Source organism: Exophiala aquamarina, assembly GCF_000709125.1.
Source record: "Exophiala aquamarina CBS 119918 chromosome Unknown aczIA-supercont1.23, whole genome shotgun sequence".
In the NCBI taxonomy this organism is placed as follows: Eukaryota; Fungi; Ascomycota; class Eurotiomycetes; order Chaetothyriales; family Herpotrichiellaceae; genus Exophiala; species Exophiala aquamarina.
This window is the reverse complement of record NW_013550565.1, coordinates 327,148-340,912: the sequence shown is the minus strand read 5'-3', so window position 1 is coordinate 340,912 and position 13,765 is coordinate 327,148. Positions and strand designations below refer to the sequence as shown.

Below are 13,765 nucleotides of genomic sequence, written 5' to 3'. Positions count from 1 at the left end.
AGGACCTCTCTGGTCCACGAACACATCGCGGGGTTCCAGGCGATCAGGGGGATGAGATAGAGAGATCACTGATCCCGGGCTTCAAGATATGGGCTGTTCCACTCAATTGGCCGGAAATGTCACGCAAAACGGTGATTGTTGGATCAGGTGGGACGTTATTCAGAAGGAAAGATATTACCCGTCACATGAACTTTGTGGAGGAGCGTGACCAAAATTGAGGCACGTGATGCACGTTTTCTTAATCTCAGCCTTGTCACGAGATTAGGTCAGCCTCGCACCCTCGGCAGAACTCCGGTATGATCAGCGAAATCTTGGCAAAAATGTCTCTCTGCGGTGGGCCAGAAAAAAGTTTGGGTGGCTTCCATAAGTCTCACCAGGTATGTCTTGCGACTATGCTACAACTTGCGCATGATCGACAATGACGAGCTGACATTAAGCAGCAGGGTTGCACTACTTCGCCGACGCCATAATACCCATGGTCAACACTTAGCGTCTCGTTTCTCTCCTGCGCCGTCAATATGAGACTCACAAACAGTGCGGTACCAGTCTACACAGTCTCCGGCTCAGCCACCTCACGCAATCTTCCTGACTGGTTGTCTCAAAAGCAAAAGCAAAGGAAGGACCCCGAGTATGCAAACAGGGTCGAGCTTCTACAGGATTTCGAATTCGAGGAGGCGAGTTCATGCGTTCGTGTGAGCGAGGATGGCGAGTGGGTCATGAGCACGGGCACATACAAACCGCAGATTCACACTCACTACCTTCCTAATCTCGCTCTCTCTTGGGCGCGACACACCGACACTCTCAACAAAACATTCCTCTTCCTCTCATCTGACTACTCGAAAACGGTCCACCTCCAAGAGGATCGTTCGATAGAATTCCACACTCCAGGCGGCCGTCATGATTCCTTACGAATACCCCGGTATGGTCGTGACTTGGCATATGATAGAAGCAGTTCCGAACTGCTCGTTCCCACCGTCGGAGTCAATTCCAATGGTATGGGCGAAGTATTCCGGATCAACCTAGAACAAGGGAGGTTCTTGAAAGAGTTCGAGATCGATGTCGGTGGTGACGACATGACATCTATGGGGGGCGGGGCCTTACAAGGCGGGATCCGTACTGGCAGCATCAATACCGCTGCAGTGGCAGAAGGTAGCCACAATCTACTGGGGTTCGGGACCTCTCTCGGAACGGTCGAGTACTGGGACTCGAGAGCGAGAGCACGTGTTGCGACCCTGGCAATGCCCTCCGACCACGATGGACGCCCCGAAGTGACCGCTCTCGATTTTCATCGTTCGGGTATCAGTACCGCTGTTGGTACCTCATCCGGTCTCATCTATCTCTATGATCTGCGCTCGCCGCTTCCCACATTGAAGAAGGACCAGGGTTATGGGTATCCTATCCATTACGTGCAATACTTGACACCTTCGAGTACGACAAGAGCCTCAACTTCTGAACCGAAGATTGCATCTGCCGATAGAAGGATCTTGAAATTGTGGGATCAGCATGATGGTGCGCCGTGGACCTCGGTGGAACCCACCGTCGATATCAACTGCGTCGCTTGGTGCAGAGATAGCGGAATGTTTCTGACTGCCAACGAGGGTCGGCAGCAGCACGCTTTCTTTATTCCCCAGCTTGGACCTGCTCCTAAATGGTGCTCATTCTTGGACAATGTTGTCGAAGAGATGGCGGACGATCCTAATGATCCAATGGCTTTCTCCCGATCACATGTGGGCGAAGTGTACGATAATTTCAAATTTCTCACTCTCCCCCAACTTCGCATGCTCAATCTAGATCATCTCATTGGCAAGACCAATCTGCTGAGGCCTTATATGCATGGGTACTTTGTTGCCCAGGGACTCTATGAGGAGGCCAGGCTTATTGCAAACCCTACGACTTGGGAGGAAGAACGGCAAAAGCGTGTGCAGGCCAAGATCGAGAAAGAGCGAGAGAGCCGCATCCGTGGAAAGAAAAAAGTCACTGCCAAAGTCAATCGCAAGATGGTGGAGAGGATCCTCGACCGCGAAGAGAAGAATGAAAGACGACGTGCACAACGAGTTTTGGCCCAGGGAGGTGATGAAAAGGAGAGTGAACAACCAGCTCATCCCACACCGGAAGAGGAGCAAGGTCTTTTGGCAGATTCTCGTTTTGCCAGACTCTTCCAAGACGAGGATTTTGCTGTGGATGAAACTTCCCGAGAGTTTCAACAGCTCAACCCCAGCACCAAAGCTGCACCATCCACAAACTTGGATCGCGAGAAAGGCCTTACTGCTGTGGAGGAGGAAGCCATTGATGAAGTGCCTCCGTCAAGTGATGACGATGATTTTGGAGATGAGGGTCCATCTTCGAGATACAAGACCAAGGAGCGCATATCCAACGTTGATTACAAACGACGATCAGGTCAAAAAGGGCGTAAGCAAATAGAGATGAGAGTTAGTTCGTCTACCGGCTCGAACTCCCGCGGCAAAAATCCGGGCGATCGGTCCTTTGGGTCTCGGGCAGACAACATCCGACCTGCTGAGCGGTTCAAACGGAATGATACTCGAAACGTCGTTGGCAACCAAGTCATCACCTTCGATGCACCTAGCAGCAAACCAAAGAATCGCTTCGATGGCGGGGACCGCCCCAAAAATGGCAAACGGCCGGGTGATCGAAGAAGTGCGTCTGGCAACGCATTTAGAAGGATGTAATGGTTGTTAACCATCCCAGTGGTGGATTGTTATCGTAATAGAAAGGAATCTCCAACAGCTTCTGGACATCACAATACTTCCTTGGGGCGGTGGAGTTGTCCTCCTACATGCTTCGAAAGAGCGTCCACGAGATTTTCAGTGCCACCAAGTGCGCGAAAATCCCTACTTCCTGGTCCAGGAAGTAGCATGGGCAATAGTGGGAATGACGCATTGCATTTACCAGTTGATCCTCTGGGTTCAAGCAGTCGAACTGGCGGTTGATGGCTTCTCCCTCTGGTGGTACACCCGGGATTATTGTGAACAAAGCAAGACCCGGTGCAGCGGTTTATGGCCATCTATGCGAACTTTACTAAGGTAAGGTCCTCTTTCGAGACGAAGAACATGAGCAAAATGTCTTCATGGAATATTTAGGCAAAGATGCTTGTCAAGTGATTTGTGGTAGTCGTGGGATGTCGGGACCAGCGGCTCTGGCCACAAGTCACGCATCGTGTCTCTACGGGATGAGCAGCCAAAGGCTCCAATGGTATTCAGACCTGGTTGCTTGCCATAAGGTCCTGATTGTTTGAGTCGCAACCACCACAAGGAGACTAACGTGTGGGCGAATGCGCTGCTCTCGGTGTCAGATGAAATTGCAGCATGTCGGTCGTGATAATCATGTCGCATATCCTGAGCGTATGCACCTTGGTAGCAACTGAGCATTTGGTTATTGAGTTGTAGGGGATGTCCAGGTTCAGTTGATCGGCCCGCGCCCGGGGAAAAGTTCGCGAAGGAGACAGACTGTCGCAGCCATACTCGTAAGTCACGTTCTACACCCATACCCAGCCGCTGTCACAGGGTACAGGAGCGAGAGGAGTGATAGACCTTACGGAGATGGAATAGTAATACAGAATACCCAACCGTTACGATATTGTGTTGGCAGTATCGATGCAATCCCTTATAATACGTAGCAGAGGGAACTCCGTCGACACTGATATCATTTGTTTATCGATTCGGAGAATTAAATGGAGGGATGGAGCTCGAGGAGTGGTGGAGAGTGGATCTTGGCGTGGCTGTTGCTGCGACAGGGAGTCACCGCCCTGCAGGAGTCGCACCTGCCCTGCCATCTGCATCCACCCGCATCCCATCGACGCACCTGCCTGGGCTGCACCTGCCGCCGCGAGGACGCTTGGGGTGCGCCTGCCACTTGTTGACCAACTTGCATATGTCTTGTCATCTGCCTGCGCTCGCATCCATCCCATCAACACCAACCCAACACCAGCATCAACATCAACACCGTCCATCAGCGTCCTAACACCACATCTCTGCGCTTTACAGCGCACCATGCCACTCTTACTAACCATAGCAGCATAATCCATCTCGACAACATATCCATCGCCAGAAAACGACCAATCAACATCCAACGATACACCGCCGCACACCGTTCGGCCAACCCCCGACCCAAGAATAAACAATCGCGACTTTCATGGACCACCACGACTAAAGCCCAACAGTACGACTCCGGAATCAGCTCGACATACCACGGCGACCTAGAATCAACGACTGCCTCGTCCTCAACCACGCGACCATGCCCCTTTCCGATGACACTCCCGCGTCTTCCCCTGGGCCTGCCACATCGCTCGAAGACTCCTTGAAATACTACAAAGCACAGTACGAATCATTGGAATCTGAGCTGGCAGAATTCCAGGCGTCGAGTAAAGACCTCGAAGCCGAGCTCGAGAAAGACATCGACGCTTCTGAGAAACGTGAGCGGCAGCTGAAGGAGAAGGCGGCCAATCTCCAATATGAAGTCGACGAGTGGAAAACCAAATACCGACAATCCAAGACCGAATCCTCCAATGCCCAGAACGCGCTTCAGAGAGAAATCACCGAACTGCGCGACACCAACCGGACCCTCACCATGCGCCTGCGAGACATCGAGGTTGCTAACGATGACTATGAAAAGAAGCAACGCAACACTGAATCCTCACTGGAAGATATGGAATCCAAGTATAATCAAACCATCGAACGGAGTGTTCTGCTGGAGGAAGAGATGAGATCCAACGAGCAAGAACGAGAAGCTCTCAGGATAGAGGCCCAACGCCTGAGAGACGAACTCTCCGATCTCAGAGTCGAGGCGGAAATCACCAAGAACAAATTGGACCAGGAAATCCAAAAGTCGTCTCACATCCGAAAGAACCTCACCTTGCAACCCATAGCCATCTCAGCATCTCCTCGATCAGAACTGTCCCCGACCACCACCAACGCCTCTTCACCCACATTCGACACTCCTCCAGCAAAGACAGCATCCTCCTCGGGCATTTCTGATGCCCCAACCCCCCCCTCGCCTCCCATCTCTGACCAATCTACAACCACGAAGTCGTCTATGCCAGCGGCCCTCCCCAAGACCAGGCGCTCTCTAAACGCTCCTTCAATTCCCCGCCCTTCCAATGTCACTCCAAAGCCTACCAGCCACGCTCGCGGTACCTCCATTGCCACGGTGTCCCACTCCAGACCATCCTCAACCTTCCGTCAGAGCCTATCGAAACAAACAGCTGGCATTCCTCGGCCTGCCGGTCTACCACAATCCACCTCAATCATTCATCTTAGGAATTTGCGAGGAAAGATGCAACAACTTGAGGCCCGTGTCCAGACAGCCAGGTCTAAACTCCCTGCTCCCGTGAGTACTCCCCCTCGAAGCTCGCCGAGAAGTGGGTCCGCACTGGGCAACCATATCCCCTCTTCTGTCACTGTACGAAACCGCAAGCGGACGAATGGTAGTACGATCAGTGGTATCGATTCCCTCCCCGAGAAGGCATCAGTAACACCGTCAATGCCAAGAACAAATACCAGTCGAACGTCTTTGCTTCACCAACCCCCATCTCCGACACGTGGTGAGATGGCAGCACCACCGCTCCGTCCTTCCAGCAGGACCAGTGGCCTGATTTCGAGTCGGTCATCGTATGCCCCGACGCACAGTCGTCCAGGTAGCCGTGCCAGTGTCTCTGGCTTCCGCGCTCCACTGGGTAACGGAGCCGCTGCAAGCTATGCACCGAATGCTTCAACCGATCGGATCCGACCCAAGAGCAGTCTTTCCAGTTACGGCTATGATGGAACTCTCGACTCAGAGACCAGCGAGCTCTCTGCCCTGTCAGATTTCAAAGACTCCGTCACTCCCACACCGCGACGAACGACTTTTGCGAAAAGGTCTAGCGATGTGGGCACAAGTATTCCCAGCCCGACGAAAAGACAAAGTCTAAATGCTGCAGGAGGATTGAGCAAAATGCCCGCCCTGGCTAGAAGGCAAAGCTCTGGGCAACACCGAGTGGAAAGTATGGGGGACATGCGTCCACCGTCACGACAACTGAACAATGTGCAAGAAGGTTATGACTTGAATGAAACGTTTTGATTTTGGATTTCTCTTCTTATGTCGATAGTTTTGGGGGCTCTCATTCCTCAGTCTTGGAACGGAGATGGACATCAGTGAGCGATTGGATTGAATGACGCAGAAATGAATTTGATACAAGCATGGCGCTCGGTCGGGCTATGGTCATCATCATGGAGCACTCTTCTATTCTGGAAAGATCGCGATGTTATATTGGAAGGGGATCGAAGAAAACACAGACCGTATTGGTACGACATCTTGGCTCGCTGCTGTTGGTGATGAGTTGGCAATATGGGCATGCATGATACCCTGATTTTTTTCCCCTGCTCGGTGCATAGCTACAGTATAAAGTCTCAATGATACCCATCTTCGATCGAAGTAACGATATACTCGACTAGGTAGCTAGCTCTATGCGTTGCACTGTCATATACACACAATCTGACCGACTCAATTCCACCCACCCATCTGTGACACTGAACCATGCGCAGTAATCAATCACAACGCCCTGGTATCAACACTGGAACGAAACACCCTCTCTCTTCGCCATATTCGCGCCCCCGCCCGCAAACCCCGTCCCTTCACAGCTGATCTCCAGCAGTCTTCCCTGCTTGTTGTTGCCCCCGCCGTGTTTCGTTTTGGCTTTCGATTTGGGCTGTTGTTTCGAGGCTTTGTCTCCTTCGCCTTGCGGGGCGGGTATCGCGCCCGCACCACCGCCACTCAGGTCCGCTTCGCACACGTAGCACCTGATCTCTTTCCTCGCCGGGCCCGATGCCGCCGACGGAGGGGGCCCACGAAGGAGCAAATCCACGCAGCTGCCGCACAGCACATGGCCGCATCCTTCCGCACCCCCACCCGCACCGAGCATCGGGCGTGACGTGTTGGTCAGCGCTTTCTTGCAGGATGGGCAGATCCGCGTTTTCTCGGTTCTTGTTGATGACGGCGCCGAGGAAGAGGAAGAGGAAGAGGAAGAGGAGTCGGCTTCGGCTTCCTTCCTAAAATTCACTGTTATCAGTGTTTTCAGGCTGTATGCATGCTGCGTTGACGGTGTTGAGCCCGGGCAGATCGGGTGGAGTTTGGTCGGTTTGGGGGCATCATGGTTGTTGGTCGGGTCGGTCTTCGTGCTGCTGGACGGGATCCAGAAGCTCGCCTCGGAGGATTTCTTCTTTTTCGTTTCTTTCGTGCCGTTGTGGTCCTCGTCCTCGTCCTGGTGGGGGATATGGTGTTGGCGGTGGTCACCTCCTCTGCCTCTGCCGTCTCTCTCGACCCGCTTTGCGTCATTGCTAGAGGCCAGCACGGGGGTGGAAGTCGATGTAGTAGCAGACGAATGCATCTCCCTCGCCTCCCTCTTCCTTTTCCTCGCCGCTCCATTCGCACCACCATCTAGAAGACCATCGCCGGGCCCAAAGCCCAGCAAATTTGCCCTCTCGAAGGCCTCGACATCCCGCCGTCGTTGCTTCTCGGCCTCCTCGGCCTTTCGCTCAGCATCCTCCCTCTCGCGCTCCTCCACGCTTCTCTCTGCACGCTTCATCTCTCGCCTCTGCGTGACTAGATCATTCAGCGCGCATTCGCGGCAGAAGATGTGGACCTTTGGCGGCGCTAGTTTCGCTGCGTCGTTGTTTGTGCTGCTGTTGCCGATACCACCGCAAGTGACAGGGTCCCGTGCTACGCCAAGGCAGAGGCGACAGTGACCGAAGGGCAGGAAGCTGTCGCGTGTCAGGCGTGTCGATTGCGAGCCCCAGTGTGCGCGGACTTGGCTGCGTTCATGAGCGGTGAAAAATGCGAGCGATGTGTTCCGTTTAGAGTGTGACATGTTGATCTATTCAGTCTGATTATTCTGGTGGTGGCGGTGTGTTGTTGATGCTGGGGAATCTAGTGTAGTGGCTAGAGTGATTCCACAGCTTGCGGCTCTGAATGATGCTTTTGACTAAACCCCAGGCACGCTACGATTATTGAGATTGGAGGAGTCCGGTGACGGCAATCTGTTAGTGCGTTCTGTTGATAATGATGTGAGTTTCATACAATACCAGCAACGACACACCAATTGGTTTTTGATATCTGGAAACAGTGACCGACAAAATAGCAACGTGTTAAAATCGACTTAGTGCCTATTTAGTTAGTCAATAGCCGCTAGGAGGACGCTAGCCCAAACCTGCATAATTCTCAACATGGCTTCATTGAATCGAGACGGATACTGGCTTTAAACGCATTCGTTGTCATTGACCTGTGATCAGGTGCCGGAATGCTGCAGGCAGGCCGCGCCGTCGGCATTCTTCTTGCCGACCATGGCTTGGAGGAAAGAAAGAAGGCCGACAGCTTGGGAAATGCCGGTTTTATATGCAGTCCATGATGGGGACGTTGATTACTCTTTGGCGTCAACAGTGTCTGCACCCGTCACCCCGAGTGAAGATCTAAATTGATAGTAAAGAGCAAATGTATCTAAGTTGGGACGAACCCAAAATGATCTAGAACGAGTGACGGCTCTATACTGACGGCAGAGTCGGCAAGACAATGTCAAAGATTCCCAAGTGTTGCGGCCTCTCTCAACCTGATAAACAGCCGTTCCCAAGCAATGGCTTATCCAGTGCAGGGCATTTAATGATTTCCATCACAGCCTTTGAGCTTGGCATACTTGAGTAGCATGGCAATCGCAATGACAGGGATAATGCTAACGACCTCGCCCAAACCAGCATACTCTGGTGGAATCCTGAATTTCACAAACAGGCCAGAAGCAAGCAGCACCGCGAACAGGTTATATGTGAACGACCAGGCGAAATTGAACACGATTCTCCTGACCGACGCATGTGAGAGGTCAATCAAACACAAAAGGCCTTTCAAAGCGGGCCTTACAAGTACGGCATCAGCGGCACTCTGCGCGACATCACTGCCCTCGGTGTTGATATGGACCCCAATAGTAGCCTGAGCGAGTGCAGGGGCGTCATTGGTTCCGTCGCCGCAGAATACGACCACGGACGCCGGGTCGTTCATGATTTCCTTGAGGTATGCCACTTTGTCCTTTGGAGAGCAGCGTGACTTGACGTGGGATGTGGGAATGCTGAGTTTGGCGGCAAGAGCTTGCACAGCTCCGTCATCATCTCCACTGACGATTGAGATCGCGACGCCACGATTGCGGAGTTCAGACACAACTTCCTCGCTGTCAGGTCGGATGGAGTCTTCTAAGCCGAAGACGGCGTGCAATTGATTATCCTTCATCACGCAGAACACACTCAAGCCTCGAGCGAGGAAGGCCTGCACATTTCGATCATCTTCGACATGGAGCCATCGGGAGTTTCCTGCGCGGACCTTGCTGCCATTGAAGATGCCTTCGACCCCTTTGCCGACGAGGGTGGTAACATCTCCAAGCTCGATGGGTTTCATCGCCTTGTCTCCTAGGTACTTGGAGACCGCAATCGACACAGGGTGCTTGACACTCGCCACCAAGCCCAGCACGAGTGGTTTGATAGAAGCCGCGTCTCCCGCAGGAAATGCTTCAGCAACAACCGTCAAGTTCCCTTGAGTGAGCGTACCCGTCTTGTCGAAAACGACGTGTCTCGTTTTCTTCGCAAGCTCAATCGTCTGCCCCGTCTTGAAGATGACTCCATGTTTTGCAGCAACGCCTCCGGCGATCACAATGACCATAGGGACACAGAGACCGATGGCACATGGACAAGACACGATAAGCACAGCGATGGCATAAGTCACCGCGTTTTCAGCTGCTCGGGAACCCAAATAGTTCCTTTGATCGATACCAAACCCAATCCAGCCAACAAACACGAGGACGGTGATGGCGCATACCACTGGGACGAAATATCCTGCAATCCGATCTGCGATCTCCTGAGCCTTGGCCTTTGTCATCTTGGCTTCGTCCACCATGTCAGCGATCGCGCTGATGGTGTTGTCGCCGGGAAGACGACTAATACGGACTTGCAGGAGGCCTGGCCCATTGATGGATCCCGCAATTACAGTCGATCGTGTCTTTTTCGGCACTGGACGAGACTCGCCAGTCACCATAGACTCATCCGCTTCAGAGGCACCGGAGATCACTGTACCGTCCGTTACGATTCGTGAATCAGGACTGACCTTGAAGATATCTCCAAATTGCAAGAGTCGAGCATCGATGTCTGTCTCTGCGCCGGTCGCTTGATCGATGAGTATGGCGGTAGATGATTGCAGTGTTCTGACTGAGATTGATTCTGCCGCGCGCTGACGAGCCCACGAGCTGATGAAGCGTCCGAGCATGATCAATGTCACTATTAATGCGCTTGTCTCGAAAAATTCGCCCGTCTCCAAAGGTCGGCCCTGCATTTCATACGCGAATGCAACGAGTGAGAAAATATATGCCGCGCTCGTGCTCAGTACGATCAACATATCGACCTCAACCAATCTCGAGAAGATAATATTCTTGAAAGCCACAGAGTAGAACGGTCCAGCCACAAAAATTTGAATGATTGTCGCCAGGGCCAAAGACGCAGATCCGTAGGCAACAGGATGCTCCGGCAATGGCGCCCAAGCGAATACAAGTATAGGAATGGTCAGAAGTAAAGAGAAGAGGGTGATCATCCCATCTTTACGAACTTCTTTCATCCCCGCTTCAATCGACTCAGGACTTTTCATGGGAGCCAGCTGCAACGGCGCACCGAAGGAATTGAGCACATCTCTGGCCCCGATGATTTTCGGATCGTACTCAATGCGGACGATCTTATCGGACACAATTTTGATACCCATCACGCCTAGTGGCTGGCGGTTTTTGACAAAAGGTTTCGAACCTTGTGGACAAAGGACATGGATCTCATGACCTTTCGTGGATATCCGCTCGTACGAGAACTCGGTGGCTCGTCGAAGATAGGTCAGGAGCTCATCGAAAGACATGCGACTGGTATCGAGATCAAAGGCAGCCCTGGCAAGAATTACGCTGACCTGGAGATTTTGGACTTGTTCAAAGTTCGCAAGCGTCCTGGTTAGTTTCAGTTCGCATCCTGAGCAAGTCATCCCACTGACGCTCATGATTATATGTTCGGTTTCGGCTGCTCCTTTCTCTGGATCTGAACTCTGGATTTCTTGTCTCCCAACGGACGTTGCTTGGGCATGTTTGATGGCATTGGCCTTGTCTCTTGCCGCCTTTCGATCTTTCAGATTGTGAGCACGGCTGTGGTGAGAATGGCCCGTCGCCTTTGCGTGTGAATGCGAATGCTTCGCACCGTGTCCGCGATGGGCTGTTGCATGACCGTGACCGTGACCGTGACCGTGCTCATGTCCATGTCCGTGTCCCTCCTCATGCGAATGCGTACTGGCCGGTTGTCGCCGAGCTTCCCTTTTCTGCTTCTGCTGTTGTCCACAGCAAGGCTCGAGATTACGCGTCATCAAGATACGACAGATGCAACTCAACACCCCCGCGACGGCTCGATACTTCTCATGTGCCGCTCGCTTGTGTTCGTCGCATGCGCTGAGGAAGGAGGCCGTGTCGCTGCTTTCAACATACTTCTTCTCAGTTGTCGCAACCGTGGGGTACATGCTCTCAGCCGATGCAGTGGTAGCCTTCTCACCCATGAAGCCTGGCTTGCTCTCCTCCTTTTCCAGTTCGTTCTTCTTCTCCTTCTTTTCCTTCATTGACTCTGGACCGCATTCAGCTCGGCATTCAATAACGGCAGCGCGGTCGATGCAAGCCTCTGTGATAAAAAGAGCGCAAACCCGGTTAGCACATCCAGGCTTCATCATAGAGGATCGAGTGATGAGGTTGGCTTCGAAAAATCTCGACTAACCGTTGCATGCTTCCTTCTCTCCCGATTCACATCCATCGCATCCACCAGTAACATCGACATCCTTCTTGTCCTGGGAAGAGGCAACACCACCGCTGCCGCTGCAGCAGTCGTCGGGTTCACCGGCGGCTCCCGCACAGCAAGAGCTCTCGCAGTCGTCATCATCATTTGCCTTCGGTTCGCAGCAATCCTCGCTCTTGCATTCCTTGTCGGAAGCACAGCAGTCATCATCGCTGTCGCCCTCAGCGTCACAGCAGCTGTCTCCATCAGCACAACCAGGTACAGGGTTTGCGGCAGCACTGCTTGAGGATGAGGCCGCTGGACACGGAGCCACGGGTGCACAGCAACCGGGGCTCATATTTTCGTCAAGGTCTCCAACAGCTTTTGTAAATGCAGTCGGTGTAAAGGATGGATTTGAACGAGGTTAAAACGAGAGATAAGGCAAACATAAATAAATCTTTGTAAGGTATCCAGCTGTAACTATTTCACTTGAGGACGACACAAGCCTACGAGACGGCTTAGGTCTGACAAGCTTCCTCCGTGCCACAAGACTTGAAGGCCAAGGTTCTTCGACTTCCCCTTTACCCATCTAACCACGTAGCGTGAAGGCGGCACCGGTCATTTTTGCTCCACATTGACGGTAGCGACCCTGTCGGTTGTGCTTGAAAAAGTTCCGCGGCATGTGTATGATATCTGATTCCACAACTGTTTGACCGTGGCACGGGAATGAAACGCGGTGTGCAACAAGAAATCGAGCTTGAAGCTGAGTCATGGATAATAATGAGAATGGTACAACCAGAAAGAAACCCTTGTCACATGCTTGGCAAGTCCTGGACTTCGGAATTTATTCAACCAGGTTTCACTAGAGCTAGCCATGGTCAAGCCTTTCCACGCCGGTAGATCTCGTTTCAAGGGTAGCCATGGCTAGCGAGAATGCACCAGCGGCCTCTAGGATTGCGGGAAGCGTAATCCATGGCCACCGTACGTGAACGAAGACAACTAGCTCGACAAGATTGCCTGAAACGGTGCTTACCGAATATTCAAGATTGAGAGTCGTCAGAGAATTATTTGTGTTCCCCAGTCCGGATTCAAAACCGCCTCGGTGCAGAATGTGGTCGATGTAGGAGCCTCTGGGAGACTCGGGTCGAAGCCCAAGCTAAAAACATATAGAAGGGCGGTAGACCATTCTGACCATTCTACTGTCGTTGACAGACACTGTTGTAGATATGGCCAGCGCAAGTGAATCGATCCATGCATCAAAAGTAGAAAGCCCAATTGTAGTTAGGGGCATACATGGATCTAACCTGACTGTCAGTGCAAAAGGAGTCATGCTCTGTATCTACAATCGAAGGCTTGATGGATATCTATGGTGACACCTTGCTGTAGTTCCTTCGATCGTCATCGAGCTCCAAACACGTTGACCGTTTCCAACGGAGACGCAGAAAACTCCTCCCCTAAATCTGTCAAGTTGTGGAAACGCGATTGAGGGAATCTGGACTTCACGAGCTTAACGTGCTGCTGGGCGTCCTGAACTGAAACGCTGCATTTCAACGCCTTACTGGTCCGATAGCCGGATTTTGTAAAGCCAGGAACGAGCAAGATGTGGAGCATTTGTAGGACCATACGCCCCTGAAGTTCGAAGTCGGAGGTCGTATTCGTGGAATTCGAGTTGGTTCCCCTCAACTGCAATAGCTGATTGACAACTTGGTGAGTTCCTGACAGTTCCAGACACGTCAAAGAGAGAATTATATGCATCAGGCTGACTGCCACAGTCCTGGTCTTGACTGAGCAGCGTCAGCAGAGAGACTGGCTCAAGAACCAGGCATTGAGATCTTGCAGTTGGCCATTTTCGGGGTTCTGACTGGATAGGCTCTCATATTCCAATCGAGTACGGGATCACAAGCAGTGATCATGGCCTGGCTTGTGCCATCTTGCATCTTCACACTTCGACCACCAGCAGACCG

The 13,765-nt window shown here is 52.4% G+C and overlaps 4 protein-coding genes across 4 annotated transcripts; 2 read left to right on the top strand and 2 right to left on the bottom strand.

The window, feature by feature from the left end:
- Positions 1-518: 518 nt before the first annotated feature.
- On the top strand, positions 519-2,687 carry A1O9_12483 (uncharacterized protein; the record flags this gene model as incomplete). Its single annotated transcript, XM_013398702.1, has 1 exon — positions 519-2,687. One exon carries the CDS (start codon positions 519-521, stop codon positions 2,685-2,687), a length of 2,169 nt encoding a protein of 722 aa, XP_013254156.1.
- Positions 2,688-4,251: 1,564 nt separating this feature from the next.
- A1O9_12482 (uncharacterized protein) lies at positions 4,252-6,072 on the top strand (the record flags this gene model as incomplete). Its single annotated transcript, XM_013398701.1, has 1 exon — positions 4,252-6,072. One exon carries the CDS (start codon positions 4,252-4,254, stop codon positions 6,070-6,072), a length of 1,821 nt encoding a protein of 606 aa, XP_013254155.1.
- Positions 6,073-6,559: 487 nt separating this feature from the next.
- A1O9_12481 (uncharacterized protein) lies at positions 6,560-7,858 on the bottom strand (the record flags this gene model as incomplete). Its single annotated transcript, XM_013398700.1, has 1 exon — positions 6,560-7,858. One exon carries the CDS (start codon positions 7,856-7,858, stop codon positions 6,560-6,562), a length of 1,299 nt encoding a protein of 432 aa, XP_013254154.1.
- A 782-nt stretch (positions 7,859-8,640) lies between these two features.
- Positions 8,641-11,757, bottom strand: A1O9_12480 (Cu2+-exporting ATPase; the record flags this gene model as incomplete). The annotated part of the gene is made up of 1 exon (XM_013398699.1): positions 8,641-11,757. The coding sequence occupies one exon, from the start codon at positions 11,755-11,757 to the stop codon at positions 8,641-8,643; it is 3,117 nt and encodes a 1,038-aa protein (XP_013254153.1).
- Positions 11,758-13,765: the final 2,008 nt, after the last annotated feature.